Genomic DNA, 22,780 nt, shown 5'->3' on the forward strand with positions numbered 1-22,780 from the left:
TTGTTCGGCGCCTTTTCCTCGCACTCGTCTTGTCGATTTCTACACGCACAGACCGAGATTAGTACGCTTTTGCTTTTTTCGCTTTTTCACAAGCACTTTCGATCGTTCTATCGATTGCACTTCTTGCAATTGTCGTGCGCTTTTCTGTCGCTACTTTCGAGCAACATTAAACGCACTTTTGTATATAGTTCTGTAAATATATTCTCGTCGTGTGAAATTTACCTTCTTCTTTTTTTGTGCCGTGCTGTGCCGTCTCCTTTGTCTAACTCGCTCGCGCACTGACCGCGCTTCACTTGCCGCGATATTGCACATTGGCTGGTCCTTCGAGCCGGATTTCCGCGTCTTCGTCGCGTCCGGCACCTTTTGAACTTCGCCGTCGGAGTGAGTGCGTGTTCCGTAACCAGGAGCGTGTCCAGTGACCTGTGACAGAAAAATGGAGATGGATCAGATGATCGACGCGCAGCACGATCTTCACGCGCGAATCTTGCGCAGTATCGAGAACTTGAAGAAGATCGGGGCGGCCAAGATAACCGTTCACGTCGTCCGCACCGCGATTCGCGTCCTGGACGATAAGTGGGCGAAGTTCGTGGAGCAGCATGAAGAGCTCCGAGCCGCCTTCTGGAAGCAGCTCAAGGAGGACGACTACACGACGGACGACCTGCCGAGTAAGGTAGAGTCAGCATATTACTCGCAGCGCTCTGAATTGTGCGAGCTCGAGGACAAACTCACCAAGCCGAAGGAAACTGAGCTCGCCGAACGGGCCCGAGACACCGCGCCGTTGCGCAGGGCCTTGCCGCGGATCAACCTGCCTCAGTTCAGCGGTAAGTTCGAGGACTGGCCAGCCTTCCGGGATCTGTTCCGCTCGATGGTTCTTGAGGAGCCATCCTTGTCCAAAATTGAGAGGCTCCACTACCTAAAGACAAGCGTCAAGGGCGATGCTGAGCAACTAATTAGGAACCTGCCGTCCATGGAGGAGAACCTGGAACAAGCGTGGGACCTGTTGAGCACCTATTTTGAGAACAAGCGCCTTCTAGTCAGATCTTACCTGACAGCGTTTACCTCGTTGCCGCGGTTGAAGACTCCGTCAGCCGACGGACTACGCCGACTTTTTCACGGCGTACTCTCGACAGTCGGCGCTCTCAAGGGCATTGGGCGTCCAATCTCCGATTGCACCGACCTTTTCGTGCACCTGGTCATCGAGCTGCTGGATGCCGAAACTCGTCGGGAATGGGAGAGCTCCCTCGGCAAGTCGTCCGAGCCGCCTTCGTATGACAAGCTCCGAGAGTTCCTACAGGAGCAGCTCATGACGTGGGAGGTCCTCCAGGCCGTGAAGTCCGGGTCGTCAACCAAGTCTCCGGAGAAGACTAGTCGCGCCTCTCGCAGCAGTCACGTGGGTACCAAAGGGTCCGATCCAAGCCGCAGCTGCCCACTCTATAAAAAGGACCATTTCATTGCATACTGCGAGCTCTACAAGAAGAAGACCGTGCAGGAAAAACGAGAGGCCGTTTACACTCACCAGAGGTGCTGGAACTGCCTGGGTCGACACCTGCTTGCCGACTGCAAGTCGTCCAAGGCCTGTGCCACGTGCTCCGGGAAACATTACACTACACTGCATGACGCCTTCACAGCCGTGGCCCTTCCTGCTGAAGGGTCATCTTCATCGGTGACGGTCCACGTTGCGCGACGGCAGCCAGTGGAGTGCGGACCAGCGCTGCTAGCTACCGCGTGCGTGCTAGTAGCCGATCGCGCGGGCACTCGTCACGCGGCCCGCGCCCTGATCGACCCGGGTTCGGAAACGTCGTTGATCGCGGAATCTCTGGCGCAGCGGCTTCGCCTGCCGCGGACACCATCCTCAGTGGCCATCTTCGGAGTGGGTGGCGTCCAGACGGGAGCCTCTCGCGGTCGAGTGGCAGTCAACGTCTTTTCTCGCGACGAGCGCTTCGCACTCGCCGTCTCGCCGCTCGTGTTGCCGCGCCTCACCATCTATAGCGGTACTTCAGAGGGTGAGGCTCGTTCGTGGCCTCACCTTGATGACCTCGACCTCGCTGATCCTGAATTCCACCGCCAGGATCCTGTGGAGCTGCTACTCGGGGCCGACGTCTACCTGGACCTCGCCTTGCCGGAAGGTCTTCGCCGAGGAGGCCCTCGAGAACCAGGTGCCCAGCTGACTCGCTTCGGCTGGGTATTGCTAGGCTTAGTCGGAGCCTGCCACGTCGCGACTCCCGTGTCATCGCTTCAGTGCTCCACCGCAGATGACCTCGCTGACCTCGTACGCCGCTTTTGGGAGGCAGAGGAGCCTCCCCGTGCCGTCCTTCCGCTGACCGCTGACGAGCAGGAGTGCGAAGACCACTTCGTGCGCACGCACGAACGACTTCCAGGCGGTCGCTACCAGGTGCGACTTCCGCTTCGCCAGGGGCTGCCGGACCTTAGCTCCACACGCCGAGCTGCATCTCGCCTCCTCGACGTCATGCAACGTCGCTTCGACCGCGATCGGGACTTCGGGATGCTGTACCGCGCCTTCATGAGCGAGTACAGCACGCTAGGGCATATGTCGCCAGTCGGAGCCGCGCCGTCATCACCAAGCGGCCGGATCAGTTTCCTGCCGCATCACGGAGTGCTCCGGAGTTCGAGTGCCGGCTCTAAGATCCGCGTGGTCTTCAACGGCTCCACACGCACGGGCGCCGGAGCGTCACTCAACGGTCACCTACTCATCGGACCTAACCTGCTGCCATCGCTTGCTGACACGTTGACTCGATGGCGGCGGCATCGCTACGTGTTCGCTGCCGATATCCAAATGATATATCGGCAGATCCAGCTTCATCCAGATGACCGGGACCTGCAGCGGATCCTGTGGGGAGAAGAGGGTCAGATCCGCGAATACCAGCTCAACACAGTGACGTACGGCCTAGCGAGCGCGCCGTATCTCGCCGTCCGCGTGCTGCGTCAGCTCGCGAGCGACGAAGCCGACCGCTTCCCGCTGGGCGCCGACGTACTACAGCATGACGTATATGTGGACGATATACTCACCGGAGCGGCCAGTCTGGAAGCCACGTGCAGCTTGCTAGACCAGGTGGTCGCCCTCTGCACGGCGGGCGGCTTTCCACTAAGGAAATGGGCCGCCAACGACGATCGCCTCTTGGAGAAGATCCCTCGCGAACACCAACTGGGCACCACGACGGGCGCCCGACTGCCGACGGACGAACACTCGGTACTGGGCCTCCGCTGGAACCCGAGGGATGACGCCTTCTCGCTGTCCGTGCGGCTGACATCGACCGTTCCACCCACAAAGAGATCCGTGCTCTCGCAAACCGCACGTCTCTTTGACCCGCTTGGCTGGCTGGCGCCGATCGTCGTGCGTGCGAAGCTGTTGATCCAGTCTGCCTGGTTGCAGCAGCTAGACTGGGACGCACCATTGGCCGGGGAGGACGCCGCCTTGTGGACCAGCCTCGAAGAGGAGCTACCAGTGCTCGAGGACATCAGGTTGCCACGCTGGTTGCACCACGACGCTCCGCACAGTTCCTTGGAACTTCACGGGTTTTCTGACGCCTCCGAACGTGCCTTCGCCGCCGTGGTTTACATCAGGGCTGAGACTGACGGAAGGCCGAGCGTGAGCTTGGTGGTCGCGAAAAGCAAGGTCGCACCATTGAAGCGTGTATCGCTTCCCCGCCTGGAACTCTGCGGGGCGGCCCTCTTAGCCAAACTAGCCGAACATGTCCGCGTCTCCCTGGGCCTGGAGAAGTCAGCGGTCCACCTGTGGACGGACTCCACAGTTGCGCTTGGCTGGATTCGAGGACACCCTGCAAGATGGACAACATATGTAGCGAATCGAGTCGCAGAGATCCACCGCGAAAACCAGGAGGCGCGATGGCGGCACATACCTGGTCAAGAGAACCCGGCAGGAGAACTGCGCCTCCCGAGGGATATCGCCCAGAGAGCTGGTGCGTCATCCGCTGTGGTGGCGGGGACCTGATTTCCTCTGCAGCCACCCGGACACTTGGCCGAGGGGCGTCGGCCTCTCAGAGACGAATCTCCCGGAGCAGCGACCTTCAACATGCCACGTGGTCGCCGAGGTGCGGGAACCTGCGGAGCTTTGCCGTTTCTCTAATCTTCGTCGTCTACTTCGCGTGTCGGCCTGGATCTGGCGCTGGAGGAGTCGGCAACGTCGCGCGGCAGGCGGCAAGGTTGCGCCTACGCTTCTGGAACCGGAGGAGCTGAAGATGGCACTATCCCGCTGGATCCGAGTGGCCCAAGCCTTGGGCTTCCCTTCAGAGCTGCGGGACATCCATGCCGGGAAGCCATTGTCTGCCAGGAGCCCGCTCCGCAAACTGGCTCCCATGTGCGACAAAGAGGACATCCTGCGGGTTGGCGGGCGGCTGAAACATGCTGTTTTAGACATCGACCAACGACATCCGATGATTCTGCCGCCGGAATCTCATGTCACTAACCTGATAATCGACGCCGCCCACAAACGCACTCTTCATGGAGGAGTCCAGGCGACCGTGAGCGACATCAGGCAGCGATTTTGGATCCCGCGAGCCCGCAAGCTGGTTCGCCGCCATATCCACCGCTGTCTTCCCTGCTTGCGATGGCGGGCGGCCACTCCGCAGCCGGTGATGGGCGATTTGCCGAGGACGCGCGTCACGCCGAGCCGACCATTTGAGCAGACCGGCGTGGATCTGGCAGGACCTGTCTGGCTCAGGACGACAAAGGGCCGCGGTCACAAAGCCTACAAAGGCTTCCTTGTTGTTTTTGTGTGTTTTAGCTCCCGCGCTGTACACCTGGAGGCCGTCAGCGATTACTCCGCTGAGGCCTTCCTCGCTGCCTTCCGCCGGTTCATATCACGACGGGGGCTGTGCACGGTCGTCCACAGCGATTGCGGCACGAACTTCGTGGGAGCGGACCGGCAGCTCAGGGACCTCTTCAAGGCGAACAGCCGCGAGGCCCAATCCATAATCGGACGCCTCGCAGATGAAGGAGTCCGGTGGCAATTTAATCCGCCGTCGGCTCCCCACTTCGGCGGCCTGTGGGAAGCGGCCGTCAAGGCCGTCAAGCACCAACTGCGGCGCACCATCGGCGAGGCCCGGCTCACCTTTGAGGAACTTTCCACGTTCCTCGCACAGGTCGAGGCCTGCCTAAACTCAAGGCCACTCGGGGCCTTGTCCGATGATCCGGACCTGGGCGCTCTAACGCCCGGGCACTTCCTGGTGGGAGGCCCTCTCACCGCCATTCCGGAGCCATCACTTTTGGAGGCACCTTCCAACCGTCTCACCCGGTGGCGACTTCTTCAACAGATGCGGGATCACCTCTGGCAGCGATGGACCCGCGAGTACCTACAGGGGCTCACTCCGCGGCCCAAATGGTGGGCCACCCGGGAAGCCATCCGCAAAGGCCAGCTGTGCCTCGTGAAAGGCGAGAGCACCCCGCCATGCCGGTGGCCGCTCGCCCGAATCACGCGTTTACACCCGGGAGAGGACGGGCAAGTGCGCGTGGTGGACATCCGCACCTCCGTCGGCGAGCTGACCCGGCCAGTGGTTAAAATCGTACCACTGCCGACGGCAGCCGCCACGGATGCAGGGCCACCCGCGTAGACCGCGTATCGCGAGTCCCATCGCGCCTGTAAATAATGTACATTATTGTAAATAGTCGTTTTCATCATGCTTAACTCATATTTTTCTACATTGCGTCCTCGCGTACTCACCTGTCTCGTGAAATCTCGTCCTCCGGCGTATCTCCATGCTCTCACCACGTTGCACACGGGGTTCCTAACCTCGCCTGTCAACTCGCGAGCGCGCGCGCGACACCCCCGGTTCGCGGCCGCGATAACGCACTATCAGATGCATTCCCCAGTAAACCCTAGACTCTTTCGTCGTTCGTATCCCGACGAGGCGAGCGGGATGTTGCGGATTAGAGAGAGAGAGAGAGATAGAGAGAGAGAGAGAGAGAAGGAGAGGGTGTGCTTATATGTGTGTGTGTAAGGTGCAACGCGGATGCACGTTCTCTTCGCAACGAGCGCGCAGCCGGTTGCGACAATTAACGCGCTCAAATTTGGCGCGGCGACACGCGCTTTCCGCCCGTGCGCCAATGGCACCACGATGCGCCCCGCTATATCGCGTCGCAGCGCGCGGTTCGCGCGCTAAATATCACCGCCGTTTAATCGCTCACGAGTAACCGTTCCGTGGGCGAAAACAATAACGACGAAAACAAACGGCTTTGTCCTCCGACTTTCGAGAGGATTCGATATCTTTATATTACAAAATCACAAATACTGTGATTTTGTCTCAGAATCTTCTCGAAGGTCAGCGGGATAAAGACCGTTTGTTCGGCGCCTTTTCCTCGCACTCGTCTTGTCGATTTCTACACGCACAGACCGAGATTAGTACGCTTTTGCTTTTTTCGCTTTTTCACAAGCACTTTCGATCGTTCTATCGATTGCACTTCTTGCAATTGTCGTGCGCTTTTCTGTCGCTACTTTCGAACAACATTAAACGCACTTTTGTATATAGTTCTGTAAATATATTCTCGTCGTGTGAAATTTATCTTCTTCTTTTTTTGTGCCGTGCTGTGCCGTCTCCTTTGTCTAATTCGCTCGCGCACTGACCGCGCTTCACTTGCCGCGATATTGCACAATATCGCTCAATGATATATTTGATCGCTTTGTTTTAAACTCTTTTTTCTCTCCGAGCATACTCGATGGTTCAATCTTTTCTTCACCAGACTCAACACCAACTGTATTTTCAACAAGCTGTTTCAGAGGTTCAGAGATTGGTTTAAAATGCCTCTCCAATGCATCGTCCTTCTCCATTTTACCAGTTTTCAAGAAACGATATTTTTTACGGATTGAATCGCTCGTTTTCGCAATCTCTCTCACAATCTTTTCACGATCGTTATTCATCATGTTGCAATTTAGACGTTGCTCGATCAATGTATCGAAAGCGACTAATTGCTTTGCGGTATTGCAAATTCATTAAATCCTTTTCTGTATCGTCCATTAGTCAGCGGACTGTCCTTGTCAATCGCCGCGAATCCATATTTATGTTGCCAACATTTCTGACAAAAAGCGCGAAAATTATCGTAAGACATATCTGTATTTACGTGATCGTTGTACACATGTTTCAAGTTTGTCCCATCTTGTTTAAATAAAATTAATAAGTTTGCATTGTCACGTATAAGATGCTTGGGTATCTTGGCATACGTTTGACAAAGATAGAAACAGTCGACGCTCGAGTGTCGTCCCATTGCAAAGTACTCTCTTATCATATCTTGCATGTCGCATGCCACGTCATCAAAGATAAAAATGGAATTCGGAAGCGCCTCACTCGGTGGAATGACATCGCTATTATTAGAGAATGTAAAATAACCAATTTCTTCTATCGATGATAGCAAATTTTCCAAATATTGATATTTCGGTTGTTGAAGCGATTTCGAGTAAACGTACATGTTCTCGAAGCGAACACCATACGGGCTTTCTATCAAACTAATCAACGTGTTAGTTTTACCGCAATTCGAGGGGCCGCAGATGATACCGCGTATAGTATTTGGTAGCATGTTTCCATGTCTGCGTATTTCTTTATCCAACATTAACCGTTTTATCGTCAAAATTTGTAACTTTGATTATCGTCGATTGCTGAACGAACCGCATGTTTTCTCTCGAATGAATGAATGAATGAGTCATGGAGAACCTATTTATAGCTGCGCGGAACCGTGAATCGCTCAGTACCGAAAAAATGTTTGTTCTGCTAACAAGTGCTTCCGATATTCACGGTTTAAGCGTCGAACAGCTGCAATTTGTGCCAAAAGCATTTTTATTGCGATATGAAAATCACATCCACTACGTGTGGGACAAGCTTCCGGAACACATAAAGGCTGATCCAGAGATTCAGACCTGTCGCCGCTGATTCAAACATTACAATCGACCGTGGCAGCAAACGCACATCGACGGTCCAGCGCCGATGATAAAGGATTGCAGCGAATGTCAACGAAAATAGGTAGTGGTCTCTTTAATCGCCCGATAAACGCACTTCCGATCGAATTCCATATCCCCGGCTATCAGTTTTGCGGTCCGGGGACTCATTTGGAAAAGCGATTGGCTAGAGGTGATCGAGGTATTAATCCATTGGATGCCGCGTGTTGCGAGCACGACATTGCATATTCTCAAAGCAACGCCCTCAGAGAACGACACGTTGCTGATAATATACTCGCTGCGAAAGCACGAAAACGTATTACTGCGAGAGATTCGACTCTTGGTGAAAGAGCAGCCGCTACGACTGTTTGGGCAGCTATGAAAGCAAAGACAAAATTCGGTATGGGGATGAAGACGAAAAAATCTTTGATGAAGAAGAAGAAGAAACGAATACTGCCTGTGGCGAAGCGTGGTGGTATCTTGCCAATTTTACCTTTGTTGGAAGTTCTCGGTTCGTTGGCCGGTGGAGCAGCGGGAGCTGCTCGCAAAGGCTGTGAATGATAGCAAGGCTGCGCAACGTCAGCTTGAAGAAATGCAACGTCATAATCGCGCTATGGAAGGTCGTGGAGTTTATCTCGCTCCATACAAACGTGGACAGGGATTCTCAACTAAGAAAAAATAACGTCAAAAAAAACACTAAAAATGCCTGTGGGTGTAACAACTAATGTACAATTGCAACAACTGGCAAGACGTATGCGTATACCATTCTTTAGAAGTGTTTTCATGCGCAATAATTTACCGATAAGCGGTATACGACAAAATGAAAGCGGTATTGTAAATTTGGATGACGTTGATGGTTCCGGTACCCATTGGGTGGCATATGTAAAGAGAGGAAATCGAGCAATATATTTCGATAGTTTTGGCAATCTTCAACCACCCAAAGAATTGGTGCAATATTTAAATGTTACGAAAATTGAATACAATCACACATCCTATCAAAATTATAATCAGAATAATTGTGGACAATTGTGTTTACGATTTCTTCAAACGACTGATATAAAGCCTGTCAATCCATCATCACGATTCAGTTTGACAACATGTCACTAACACTAACGTTGACTGGTAAAAGTAGCGTTCTCGCTGTAAGCTACTTTCCAGCTATAGATTTATCGAATGGTGATTATGAGCTCGGTTTAACAGACTTTGAAACTTATCATACGATACCGAATGTGAATTCTAAGAATAATAAATTTTACTTTGATAACGATGACAAGAAAATTACGATACCCGAGGGATCATACGAAATACAAGCTATAGATGAGTATCTAAGACGTGCAATTTCACAATATCCTTCCAATAAAGAGCAGAATGATGATGCAATAGTGCTTCGCGCCAATCATAATACTCTAAAGAGCGAAATCAAATGCATCTATAGAATAAATTTTAGTAAACCAGACAGCATAGGATCGCTGTTGGAATTCTCGTCGAATCGTATATTGCAACCTCACAAATGGCATGATTCGGATTTACCTATAAATATTATTAGCGTGAATATTATCCGTATAGAATGTAGCGTCACCACTGGTGCGTACAGTAATGACAAGCGCGTACACACGATACATGAATTTTCACCGAGCGTGCCGCCAGGATATAAGATATCGGAAACGCCTGCACAGATCATTTATCTCCCGATCGTCGTACGGAGCATTACTGATCTAACGATACGCATTGTTGATTAAGAAGGACGATTGCTGGATTTTCGAGGAGAGGAAGTTACTGTAAGATTACACGTACGGCGTCGACAAAATTAGCGTGTGATGCTCGTGCTAAATGATACGGAGCACGTGAGAGACAATAATTTTACGAGGGACAATACTTTTGCGAGAGCAGCTGCGGCAGTGAGCGACAATAATCAGAGATCTCGTTACACTAAAAAGAAACTCAGCGCATTGAATCGCGAATTTTTAAAATCATTGGGATTCATCGTACGAAAAGATGATTGACATTTTGAATATTGGTGGTGAGCCAGTCTTTGATGATCGTATCGTCAAGGTTGAGACACATACGTACAATCCATACGCCAACTCATCGCTTGGACATAGTGATGAGATACGGATACCTATACACCACCAGGATTTGTACACGTTACCATGCGAAAGCTTTCTGTATGTTGAGGGAAAGTTGACGGTATCTAAAATAGATGCAAATGAAACACTGGTATTGGCAAATAACTGCGTTGCGTTCATGTTTGATGAAATTCGATATGAACTCGATGGTGTAGAGATTGATCGCAACAGAAACGTTGGAATAACTTCTACGTTGAAAAATTATGTCTCTTTAACTACCGAGAGAAGTAAAATCTTGAAGAATGCCGGGTGGGATATGACGCATAATGGATCATGTGGTGATAGTTGCATGTTTAACTTTTGCGTACCGCTCAACATGCTGTTGGGATTTTGCGAAGATTACAAGCAAGTTGTGATTAACGCTCGCCATGAATTAATTTTGATACGTTCGCGCAACGACAACAATTGCCTGTATGGACGTGCGGAAGCTGATATTGAATTGATCAAGATACAATGGCGTATGCCGCATGTAATATTGAACGAAATCAATAAACTATCCTATGTTACGAGCATTGGAAAGCGGGCGATTCTTAAACATGAGTTTTCGCTCTTGGGATCTGTACGAATTTCCGCTGTTACATAGTACGACCAAGCATTCGTGGACTGTGAAAACCGCCTCTCAGCTGGAAAAGCCGAGATATGTGATCTTTGCACTGCAGACTGGTAAAAAGAATGTTATGACAAAAGATAATACTACATTTGATCATTGTAAATTAGCCAACGTTAAGTTATATCTAAACTCGGAATCTTATCCCTACGATGATTTAAATTTAGATTTCGATAAAAACAGATGGTCGATTCTGTATGATATGTACTCTCGTTTTCGCAAATCTTATTACGGGTGTGATATTGAGAATGTACTAACTATCGCAAAATTTCTACATTGCGGCCCTCTCGCAGTTATTGATTGTTCGCGACAAAATGAATCTGTCAAAAATTCTACCGTGGACGTGAGAATTGAATTTGAATGTAAGGAAGATGTACCGGCAAATACTACCGCCTATTGTCTCATTTTGCACGATCATGTTGTTGAATATTGTCCGTTGACCAACATAGTTTGTAAAATTACTTAACCAGCATTTATCCTCCAATATAAAAGATTGAGATTTTTAACAATCGACATCAGTCGTCCAACATTCTTGCAACAATATGGATGTACCGACGTTTGTGGATCTACAAGGATTTATTTTCAATAAACAGTTTATTGTGAAGGAAGCGGCGATCCTCAGAAGAGGATTCATTGTTTCACATTATTTTTTCGCATGCCCCGTACCATGGGATGTGCTCATAAAATCGGCGAGACGTCAAGCCTCATGGTTGACTCGAAATCATCATGGATTGCAATGGGTAAATGGAAACGTTCCATACAGCATGGCTCAGCGTTTGATTACAACAGCTATCGCTGGTATGATACAAGAAGAAGAAGAGTCATCCTCTCTTGTGTATGTAAAAGGCCATGAAAAGCGAGAATGGTTGACCGATATAATGGACGATGCGAGAAACGGTTTCATTATTGAGACCTTGGATGCAGACTATGAAGATATTCCTACCTTAAACAACTTAGATACTACCTATAGCCTACGTTGCGGTAAACATGTAAAAAATTGCGCTTTAGAAAATGTATTTAAAATATTTAATTGGTGGTCAAATCATCGCAATGATTCGCCACACCCTTTTTTTGAATAAATTAATATTAAAATAATATTCTCTTTGTTCTCTCTCTCCTTTTCCTCATATGCATACAAGAATTATATGTCCGCACGTGCTCGTATTAATTTCAGTATGCGACAGCATTCTTATGTTATAATTTTAAATGTAGTCGATTGAGGTTTCAATGTGGTTGATTGATGTTAGAACGTGGTTCGATCGAGGTTCGATTGTGGTTCGAACGTGGTTCTATTGACGTTCGATCGAGGTTCGAAGGTGGTTGATTGATGTTCGATCGATGTTCGAACGTGGTTTGAAAGTGGTTCGAAAGTGATTCGAAGGTGGTTGATCGAGGTATGAAAGTGGTTCGAAAGTGGTTTGAAGGTGGTTGATCGTGGTTCGAAAGTGGTTCGATCGAGGTTCGATTGTGGTTCGAACGTGGTTCTATTGACGTTCGATTGTGGTTTCAATTTTAAATATTATTCATATGTTTATTCTCATCATGGAATCTTTGTCTCGGACCATCTGTTTTCTTATCTCATGTACCGAGTAAGCGTTCAAGCTAATTCTTATGTCATACATCCCCTACTCTTTTTAACGTGAGCGGGTCTGTCTCCGCGACGTTTGTCATAAAGTCTTCAACGTTTGACGTGTTAGTATCTAAAACAATTTTTAAAAAATGACTGGAGGTTTTCTGCGCCGTACGCTCCCCGAAATAGTAAGTTGTACAATTTATTTAAAACTATTGTACAGAATATTGCAATATGTTTAGATGTATATTAAATATTCATATTTTCAGATAATCGATAGCATTGTACAAAATTTACGGCTGCAACACATGGTGGAACAAGGCTTGACTGAACGAGAGTGGGTGAGAATGGTGAGGTGGGAACATTGGCGAATGTTCGCAGAAATGTGGTGCGAAACTGCAGAGGCGCGGGAAATGGATGCCAATTACAATGGGCTATGGGAGAACATGTACGCTCTTCGGGAGCTGTTTGGTCTAGAGTCATATCCACCTGAACCTGTGGTGGAAAATTGTAACTAGTATTTCTTTTTACTTTTAAAAATTATTAAAATAATTAATATAAATTTTTTGTTATGCAGAAACCGCATCCACCTCGCCCAGCCGTCGCCTCGCAGCACCTAGCATTCGGCCGCCTCACCGTTATCTAGACACTCTCGTTCAAACAGGCCTTGCTCAACCATGTGTTGCTGCCGTAAATTTTATATTAATTTATATTTTTATATTTTATATTTAAATTTTATATCAATTTTATTATATTTATATCAATTATATTCATATTTTATATTATTCTTATATTTATATTTTTTATCATTCTTATATTTTTAAACACACACACACACACACACACAAAATTGTATCATTGCACACACACACAGTTATAAATAAACATTATTTTAAATATTAAATAAATGTATTATTTTAGAATAAGTCCTCTCTCCCCTTCCTCCTATTAAAATCTTATTATTAATTAAAAATTACTATAAATATTATTAAAAAAAAAAAAAAAAAAAGTCTCTCTTACGAACGCCTCTCTCTTTACGTTCTCCTTCACTGCATCAGCTCTCGCGCTCTCCATCGCCGCATCATCTCGCTACCTCTCATCATCTCGCGCTATCTCTCGCGCTCTTGCGTCATCTCTCTCGCGTGCGCCTCGCGCTCTCCTTCGTGAACGCCTCGCGTCATCTCGCTACCTAGCCATCTCGCACTATCTCGCGACCGCTCTCTCCTTCGCGTGCGTCATCTCTCTCTCGCGTTCGCCTCGCGCTCTCCTTCGCGTTCCTCTCTCCCCGCGGACCCCTCGCGGACCCGGCTCCAAAATCGCGGACGCCACCCCCTCCCCGCGGACCCTAAAATTGCGGACGCTTCCCCCTCCGCGCGGACCCCTCGCGGACGCTCCCCCTCCCCGCGGACCCCTCGCGGATTCTGCACCAAAATCGCGGACGCTCCCCCTCCCCGCGGACCCCTCGCGGTACATCGTGGACGCCTCCCGCGTGACGTCATTCCCCCTCGCCGCGTGACGTCATTCCCCCCTCCCGCGTGACGTCATTCCCCCGCGCCCTGGGTTCCCCTCGCCCCTTACCCCCCCTCATTGCCCCGTAGTTAGAACCCGACTAGTATATCTACTCATAACGATAGAGGCGCCAGCGGGACAAGATCAGCCACAGCTCCGACTGCAACTTCCGTCCAGGCAGCAACGTATTGTTGAGGGACCAGCCCGACGCCGTGCGATAAGATGCGTTAAAGACAACGCGGATTTTGCCTTCTGCGTCGGAACCTTTGAACACCGCATGATGCGGTAAGTAATAAGCGTCTTTTCGAGGGACCTCCACGGCCGGCACCGCCTCCATATGGCCCAGAGTCTGATACTCCGTCATAAACATTGTGTACAGCTCGCGAATTCGAGCATTGCGCATCAGTCGTCGCTCCAGGCTGAGTAGTTGGCTGAGCGCCTCCCTCCGCTTGCCGACTAACTGCGCCGAAGAATCCTCCCGTCTGGGCAGCCGGACCATATATCGCCCGCGTGAGTCACGGGTGTGCGAAGCCGTGAAGACAGCCTCGCATCGTGCGTCGTCCTCCGAAAGGACCTGTTTCCGGGGGAGTTCTTCCAGTTCCCAAAAACGTTGGAGAACCTGGCCTAGGTCGTCGTCCATGGTCATGGCGTGATGCACGGACACCGACCGTTCAGGGGAGGTGGAATCTCCGTTCGCTACGTGGCCCATCAACACCCACCCCAGCGACGTCAGCTGGGCAGAAGGTGCACCTGGAGGGCCCGGCCGTAGTCCTTCTTGCAGAAGCAGCCCGTAGACATCCGCTCCCAAGATAGCGTCCACCGGGGCTGGGTGGTCAAAATGCGGATCAGCGAGGGGAAGTCCCCTCAGATGAGGCCACTCGAGTCGTGCGACTCGGCAGTGCGGCAGCGTTGACGTCAGTTTCGGCAGCACCAGCACTTCTGACAACCTGAGACAGAAATCCGGAGAATGGGGCGACCCTAGGGTCACCGACACCGCATGCGCAGCGGCACCTGAGAAGGCTCCCTGAAGGCCCGACACTGGTACGTGCACGCGTCGCCGAGGAAGTCTCAAGGCGCGCACGACGCGTTCGGAGAGGAAGGAGGCCTCTGATCCGGTATCCAGCAAAGCCCTGACAGTGACCTTGTCTCCCAGGTCGCTGGCGAAGGTCGTCTGGGCGGTAGTCAGCAGGACGGAGCGGCCTGAAGAAATTGCAAGAGCGGCAACATTAGAAGTCACCGGCGTGCTCGACGGTGTCTCCTTAGACGGGGCCTGGGCCTTCATCTGTGAGGTGACGTCAGGCGGCTCCGATGACGGCGAGGAATCTGAAGCGTGTAACAGAGTATGGTGCTTTTCCTGACACCGTTGGCAGCGCAGACCTGATGGACAGTTCGAAACGGCATGTTTCGTTCTGAGGCAATTGAAGCAGGCTCCTTGTTTCTTAGCATATTCCCTCCGTTGAGGTACCTGAAGCTCCTTAAATCTTGAGCAGTAATTGAAGAGGTGGTTACCTTGGCACATTGGACAGCGTCGAGACGACACCGACGTTCCAGTGACCGAGGCTGACAGCGCGTTTACCCTGCCCTTCTGGGGCTTCGAAGATGAAGCCGTGGGCGGGGCGGCCGGACTCCGAGGGTGGGCGGCGTCTAGGGACCTTATCCGAGTCTGCAAGAAGTCCTGAAGCAGACAAAACGTCGGAAACTCCGTACTGGTTTTCATCGATGCCTCCCAGAGTAGGCGTGAAGCAGAGTCCAGTTTTCCGAACCAGTCGTCCCAATGCTCGACTGGTCGACCAAGTGACGTGAAGGATTGCTTTGCTTTGAGTGCTGTGCTGATCAGTCGTTTGAGCTCCGAAGAGGAGGCCCTAGTGACAGCCGCACTATTGAGGAGGGCACGCATGTGCGTCGACAACAGCACGCGCTTGTTGTCGTAGCGCGCGTTTAACTCAGCCCACGCCGTCGCGTAGCCCTCTTCGGTGAACTCCGCGTCACCAACTGCAGCAGCTGCTTCGCCGGTCAAACTCGACATTAAATACTTTAGCTTCTGGGCGGGGGCCAGGTCTGGCACCTCATCAACCAGAGATTTAAAGAGATTTCGGAAGTTCTCCCACGCTAGCTGGTTTCCCGAGAAGGTGGGAAGGTTAAGCTTCGGCAGTTGGAGCTGCTTGAGAAACGCAGACGCTGGATCCTGTCTGGTAGAGGAGCCTTCTTCTACTAATAAGCCTGTAATTTTAGCCTTGACATGGATGTACTTATATTCAGTGACTGTGTATATATCTTGCTTCAGATAGTCCTTGGTAGCCGCATCGTCCTGATCGATCAGGTCGTAATGGCATTCCTCGAACCTGTGCCAATAAGTCTCAAGGAGAGCCAGGCGAGCCTTCAAGTAATGTTTCGTAATCTGGGTCTTCCCCACCTTGAGGAGGTTTTCTCAGAACCGATCTATGTACCCTTGGGTGGTCATCTGCTTCTTCAGCAAAGATTCCATGGTCGAGGTACTGAGGTCTCACAGCACCGGACAATACGGAAGGTCGCTCGGCGACACAAGAGAGAAGAGCGTAGGCGCGGGGCGCGCAAAGCTCGGAGCACACACTTGTGGGCACGGGGCGTGCGAGGCACGGAGCGCGCACTGGTAGGTGCGGGGCGCGCGAGGCACGGAGCGCGCGCTTGTGGGCACGGGGCGTGCGAGGCACGGAGCGCGCACTGGTAGGTGCGGGGCGTGCGAGGCACGGAGCGTGCACTTGTTGGCGTGGGGCGCGCGAGGCACGGAGCGCGCACTCGTAGGCGCGGGGAGCGCGAGGCACGGAGCGCGCACTCGAAGGCGCGAGATACGCGTGGGGGGTGCAGCTACTTGATGCACTCTAGAGTCTTGTTCTCGGTGTATGACGTTGCAGCACACTGCACTTCACACTGAGTTCACTATTCGGACGGTACTCCTACCCGCTTTGAAAGGGGAGTTCGCTCCGAAGCAGCCACGTGGCAGCGATAAACGGGCGAACACTGGATCGCACGCGGTTTTTCACAAGCCACTACCGTTACCGAAGAATCCGGCTCGAAGGACCAATAATTTATGTATCGCCCGCGTCCATCGAAAATGCGATCGGGCGACGGGTCACATATAGCGCGGTAAATAGGATGGAATTCGGATAGCAGTGGCCACCGGAGTTAAACGCGTAGAGTTCGCGAGAACAAACAAAGAGGCTTCACCTTACGTATTTATTTCTGTTTCGTCACTAATAAAACTATTTACATGAGTGGGTTATCAGAGTCTATTAAATGTGCAAGGTATCTAGGCGGTTGCCAAAGAGGCTCACGCGCGATGGTTCTCGAAAAATCGAGTTTAGCTAGGCGAACCGTGTCGACTTGAGTAAGGTTGTGACCGGACGATGGGTCTTGAGAGTTCGGGAGTTATGTGATTTAGGTAGTTTTCCTACCTTTAACACGGTCGCCAGTCCGTTTCTCTACACTACGGACAAGATCTCTGGATCCCCGGAATGAGAACCCCTTCGCCAGATGAGTACCGCTGCTGCGTAGTCTACCTGGTCCACAGACAGGACCACTGGATCCCCAGGATGAGAACCCCTGTTCCAGATGATCACCACTGCTACTTGGTTTACCTTGTCTCCCGACAAGATCTTTGGATCCCCAGGATGAGAACCCCTTCTGCAGATGAGCACCTTTACTGCTTCACTGCTCGCTGTACTGCGTAGCTTCCTTTGTCAGAGACAAAGGCACAAGATGACGTCATCCAACTGTCACCTTTGTTCGTCATACGCAATGACGCAACACTCGCGTCACACGCGTTGTTAATAATTAATCGTATTAATTATTATTCCAGGAATCACCAGGATGTGGCAGCTTCCCGTTAATGCGTCAGGAACTGTCCAGGATTCACCGAAGACGTCTCCGCGCACAGGATTTCGTTAATGGATAAATGAACGAGCACTCGATTTTATATTATAAATATAAAATATTTATTGAATAAAATATAAAATATATCTTAACTCGCCCTCTTCCAAACAAAATAAATCACTCTCTACGTACAAAACAAAAATAAGCTTTGCGTGTTAATTGCACGCTTGTCTCCGCGACGTGAACGCGTCGGTGGTTACTGGAGAGAGAGCCTGGATTCCTCTCTCGGCTCTCCTTATATAGGCGACGGCCCCCACTCCGCATGATGGCGGGCTCCTTGCGCCAGCGCCTCCTACAATTACGCATAGGCGTCTTAACTCTAAATACATATGCGCTTATTGTATCTAACCGCTTATGGTTTAATACACGCTTAATTCTACCGCAATTAATATTAATTAATAATATAATAAAGATTACATAAGAAACTAAATATACTACTCTTATCTTCTCAATGGTAAGTACCATTGATGGTAAGTCGGTATCGGTAAACTTACCGACTGTGCTCGGTCGGTAAGTCGGTAAGTTTTGTGTCGACCTTGCGGTCGGTCACTTATCGTCCGTCGGTAATTGGTCAGGCTCGACTTGCAAAGCCTTTTTGGGTCGGTTAGTTACCGACCGTCGGCTGTCGGTAACTGTTGTGTCTTCTGTCACTTAGTTACCTTTAAAAGAAATCGGCAGCGGCTGATCTCTTCTCCGGGTCCCGAATCTGGCCTTTCGGGGCCCCTCCAACCGTCTCCACTTCTTTGGTTGAGCTTGGCGGCTGCTTGGCTGGCTCCTCGCTGGTTGTAGCTGTGGCCATCCTTCTCAGCCTAACTTCCGGCTGCATAGCCCCCCCTAAAGGGGTTTGTCGTGGCCTTTTGTCACGACAAAGCTCTTTACTTATCTTGCGTGATTCAGTCGGTAAGTTGGCCTTCAATGCCCCAATGTTTTCTTTGTTTTCCTCCTCGAAGGATAGTTTTCTTTTATTGGGCATTTTCACTTGGATGTCACTCACTATTTTTGGTTTGAGCTTTTCCTTGCTCGTGCTAGCCCTGCTTCTTCCTTCTTTGATGGCTTTCACTTCGATGATCGTCTCGTCTGCTTCGCATAATTTGACGTCTTTCATCATTATCCCGTTCTCTATTTTAAACTCCGCTGTGAACGGTCTGAATTTCTCCGCCTGTTCTTTTAGGAACTTCACCTCGATAATTGTTTGAACTTCGAACAGGTCCTCTCCGTTGTCATCTTTCAACAGTGACTTGTCGTAATACGTCTGCGACAATCCCTGTGCCTTTATCGCCGAAATAATCATCGCGTTTATGCGCGTGGTCTTCTCGTGTTCGGTCTCAATTATTTTGTCAATTTCTTCTGACGTAAATCTCGAATATTCCTCTTCGGCGTCGGCGAATTTTCGCAACATTTGTGTTCGCGTTTCTCTTCGCCTTTTGATGCCTTTCAGCCTTATCGCTTGCAACGCTCTTTTGAATTCAGCGTCCTCTTCCTTGTAGAAATCACTTATGGAGCTGAATTGCTGTCCCTTGTCCATGATTCTTTCGGATTTCACTATTACTCTGTCGCACGTGTTGTCGGCTGTCACACGTAAACGGCCATATTGAATCTTGACCTCAGGGCATGTTTCCATGTAGCTGTGGTCGCTGTTCTTCTGCCATCTATCCTGGGTGTGTTCTGAAGTTTTACCTTCAATGCTAATACGATTTATATTTTCCCCTAGACTAGTGACTTTTTGGAAAATCGTATTTTTCGCTGTTTCTCGCGATTTCTTGCTTAATTCTAACTTATTACTAAAGTTTGAACTATTTTTAATATTCTTAAACGCTAAATTATTATTATTAACGCTGTTATCCGCTATTTTCTTAATTGTTAGCGAATTGTTGGAATATTTCCTCTCGGAATCGCATATTCCTGTTATATTATTATTAATTTGTGAATTTTCACTAAATTCTAGTGATTTTTCCCTAGTAACTTCCTTAAATTCAGCTAAATTATTGAAAATTTTGCCTTTTTCTTTATTCTGAAGTAACTTGTTCAACTTTTGGGTACTTAGCATCGCCATTGCACCGCTTTCTGTCTCGTTATCGATAGGTGTTGAAAATGTTGATTCTAACGATGAATTTGTTAATACATCGACTATTTCGACTTCATTAGTCGATTCTTGTTTTATAAATATCTTATCACTAGAATCTAGTGACTTTTCGATATCGTACCTTAAATCTACGTGACTTAAAGTTAAATTCCGATTAATTTCGGATAGTTTCGGTTTCTTAGGACTAAATTTAAAGTCTCTATGAATGTCTTTTAAGTCTTTGCCGAAAACTCTCGTTTGATCCGGATTTCCCTTAATTTGGGAATTCTCCGCAACGCATGCACTTTTTGCACTGTCAGGAATACGGATTTCCGATTGAATCGGAATTTCTCTGCTTTCGCGCACACGAAAACTATTTTCGCGCACACTTTGCCTTATTTTGGGTCGTCCTTCGTTTTGGGGTTGGCGTTGGCTTCCTTCGGGTTTATAATCATCCTTCTGGTCAGCTTGGCTGCTTCCGGGTTCCTGGTCATTCTTCTGGTCACCGTGGCTGTCTGCTCCCCTGGACTCCAAAGATAAGTGTTCGTTCCATCTCGTTAGAGCATATTGTGAGTCGATCGATGCACCTTTGCTCTTGTTGAGATTTTTGGCAAGTTCTCTACGCGTAATCCTCCCGATCATAAGACATGGTTCGTCTCCTTCGAGAATCATCGCTTCTATTCTTAACTCTTTTCCGTAGGCTTCCATTTTTATTGGAACTGTTCGGATTTTAATATTCTTCTCTCTTTTCAGATAAGCTGGGATGTTTTTTGGAGTTTTTATCCTCTCCAAGATGTGTCCATCACTTTCAATCCTCTGGACTGCTTTTCTAGTGATTACATTGAATTCTCCACGTGTGTCCATCAAGATCTTCATTATTTGACCTTCTACTAGACCCATGGTGAACGGAATTTGTTTGTTTCCGTACATCAACTTGGTTATTCTTGATATATGGCGCATTCCCTTTTCGCTAATCTTTTCTCTTCTCTTTCTCTTCAGGGATTTCTGGTTGACTTCCTGGCTGACCGTTGACGTTCCTGCTTCGTCGTCTGTGATTTCCACATCTATCGGCGTTGAGTTTCCATCCGGCTCGCTCCAGGTAAGTTCCTCCTCCCTTGTTGTTTCATCTTGACCTTTTAGATCGTTGATAAATCTGTCGATTTCTCTGTGCTGAATTTTACCGACTGGTTTATCGGTTGTCAACATATTTATTTGCATCACGGGCTTTAGTTTTGCCTCGCGGTGCGGTTTTAGTTATCTGGAGTTGAACGTTCCCAGACTGTTCCCCTCCTCGTCCTCCAACACGTAAGCGTTTGGACGTACTTCCTGTCGTACGGTGTATGGACCTTCGAAGACTAGATGAATCTTTTTTGTCAACCGTCGACTGGCATCGCTCCTTCTATGTAGTTTCAGCCAAACCTTGTCGCCCGGATTGAATGGCTTAGCCTCTCCGTGCTTGTCGGTTTGCGTTTTTCTTTGGTCAGCCCTCCTTTTGAGTGTATCGGCCGCCTTGTTGATCTTTCCTTCTAGATCTTCTTCCTCCTCGGTTTGATCGATGTCCTCTTCTTCGTCATCGATGTTACGCTGTGATTCGAATCTAGGATCGATATGCAGTGCGTCTTCGTAGTTAGGATGTAGATCCACCGGTCGGTAACCCGTACTTCGGTGTGTCGTTGCGTTGATTGTAATCTCCGCGCGTTTGACGATCTTGTCCCATCCTGTTTGTCTCTCGTGCGAGTATAGCCTAATAATTCGGCCTAATTCTCGCATAACCCTCTCGACAGGGTTCGATTGAGGGTTATATGGCGACGTTTTTCGGATGGAAAACCCTATTTCCGTCCCGAACTCTCGCCATCTATTCGTTATAAATTGACCCGCGTTGTCGGTAAGTATTTCGTCCGGTATACCGACTGTTGGAAAATACTCTAATTGCAAGCAATCCATTATGGAGTCTAATTTCTGATTCTTTAACGGAAAGAGTCGCGTTAATTTAGAAAACTGATCCATTAGGACCAGTATGTATTTGTTTCCGCGTGGAGTTTGCGGCAATGGTCCAAATAAATCCAAGGAAATTACTTGACCAGGTTTCTCAGGTAATGTGTAGTACTCGGTACCCCTCGTGGGTCGGGTATAGTACTTCGTGGCTTGACACGCTTCACAGGACGCTACTACGTCTCGTACCACGCGCTCTAAATTTAATATCGACATGTATCGTTCCACGAAGTCGGTAACTTTGTCGGTACCAAAATGCAGTTGGTAATTGTGTACCCTATCTACTATCTTCCACTTAATGGACTCTGGTACAATTACTCGATCTCCGCCTGTTTTATTTAATCGAATTAAACCTTCGCGTTCTATAAAATTGTATGGACGTTCGCGAGTTTGCTCTAACAGTTCCTCGTCCGCCCGTTGCGCTTCCGCAATGATTTCGCACCAATTTGACGTCTCGGTGTCGTCGTTCGGTTTGCTTATCGCTGCGATACGCTTAGTTTGCTCCTCCTTCTTTACGTAACCGTTTTTGACATTATTACGCGACAGTGTGTCCGCGATTTTGTTTTCTTTTCCCGGTACGTGTATTATTTCGAGCTGGAATTCGTTGAGAAACGACATCCATCTCGCGATTCGCGAACTGTCGTCCGCGCATGCTCCTACAAACTTTAACGCCCGATGATCGGAGTGAACTCTAACGTGTCGGCCTAGCAACGTAGTGTGCCATTTTCTAAGCGCCCACACCAATGCGAGACATTCTATCTCTGTTACCGTATAGTTTAGTTCAGCCCCCTTCAGGCTACGGCTCGCATAGGCTACCGTGAATTTTTCCTCCGATTTATCGTCGTTGTATTGGTAAAGCATCGCGCCTAGTCCGTACTTTGACGCGTCGACATAAATACCAAATTTCATTCCCGGACGAATTACGAATAAACTATCCGCTTCCTCGAACGCTCGTTTAATCGCCTCAAACGCCTGTTGCGTTTCTTCGGTCCATAGGAATTTTATCGATTTCTTAAGTAAGTTCTCGAGGGGTTTTGTCAACTTGGACAAATTTCGCACAAAACGACGATCCCAGTTTACGAGTCCCAGGAAAGCTTGAATGGCT

General features: G+C 49.3%; 3 protein-coding genes across 3 annotated transcripts; 2 read left to right on the forward strand and 1 right to left on the reverse strand.

The window, feature by feature from the left end:
• The first annotated feature begins 865 nt into the window (after positions 1 to 865).
• LOC145947569 (uncharacterized) lies at positions 866 to 3,970 on the forward strand. The gene has a single exon (XM_083057365.1). The coding sequence runs from the start codon at positions 866 to 868 to the stop codon at positions 3,968 to 3,970; it is 3,105 nt and encodes a 1,034-aa protein (XP_082913491.1).
• Positions 3,971 to 4,217: 247 nt separating this feature from the next.
• On the forward strand, positions 4,218 to 5,588 carry LOC145947570 (uncharacterized). Its single transcript, XM_083057366.1, has one exon. It carries the CDS (start codon positions 4,218 to 4,220, stop codon positions 5,586 to 5,588), a length of 1,371 nt encoding a protein of 456 aa, XP_082913492.1.
• Positions 5,589 to 13,821: 8,233 nt separating this feature from the next.
• On the reverse strand, positions 13,822 to 16,197 carry LOC145947571 (uncharacterized). Its single transcript, XM_083057367.1, has 2 exons — positions 16,160 to 16,197; positions 13,822 to 16,054 (listed from the first exon to the last, which is right to left on the reverse strand). The coding sequence occupies exons 1-2, from the start codon at positions 16,195 to 16,197 to the stop codon at positions 13,822 to 13,824; spliced, it is 2,271 nt and encodes a 756-aa protein (XP_082913493.1).
• Positions 16,198 to 22,780: the final 6,583 nt, after the last annotated feature.

This window comes from Prenolepis imparis, unplaced genomic scaffold (assembly GCF_030444845.1).
Source record: "Prenolepis imparis isolate NDT839.2.m4 unplaced genomic scaffold, iyPreImpa1.0 SCAF_100, whole genome shotgun sequence".
Lineage (NCBI taxonomy): Eukaryota > Metazoa > Arthropoda > Insecta > Hymenoptera > Formicidae > Prenolepis > Prenolepis imparis.

Bases quoted from the DNA above. Each gene is read 5' to 3' on its own strand.
- LOC145947569 (XM_083057365.1), top strand. From the start codon at position 866: ATGGTTCTTGAGGAGCCATCCTTGTCCAAAATTGAGAGGCTCCACTAC.
- LOC145947570 (XM_083057366.1), top strand. From the start codon at position 4,218: ATGGCACTATCCCGCTGGATCCGAGTGGCCCAAGCCTTGGGCTTCCCT.
- LOC145947571 (XM_083057367.1), bottom strand. From the start codon at position 16,197: ATGGAATCTTTGCTGAAGAAGCAGATGACCACCCAAGG. The intron at 16,055-16,159 runs GTACATAGATCG...TTATTGGCACAG, and splicing joins AAGCAGATGACCACCCAAGG to GTTCGAGGAATGCCATTACG.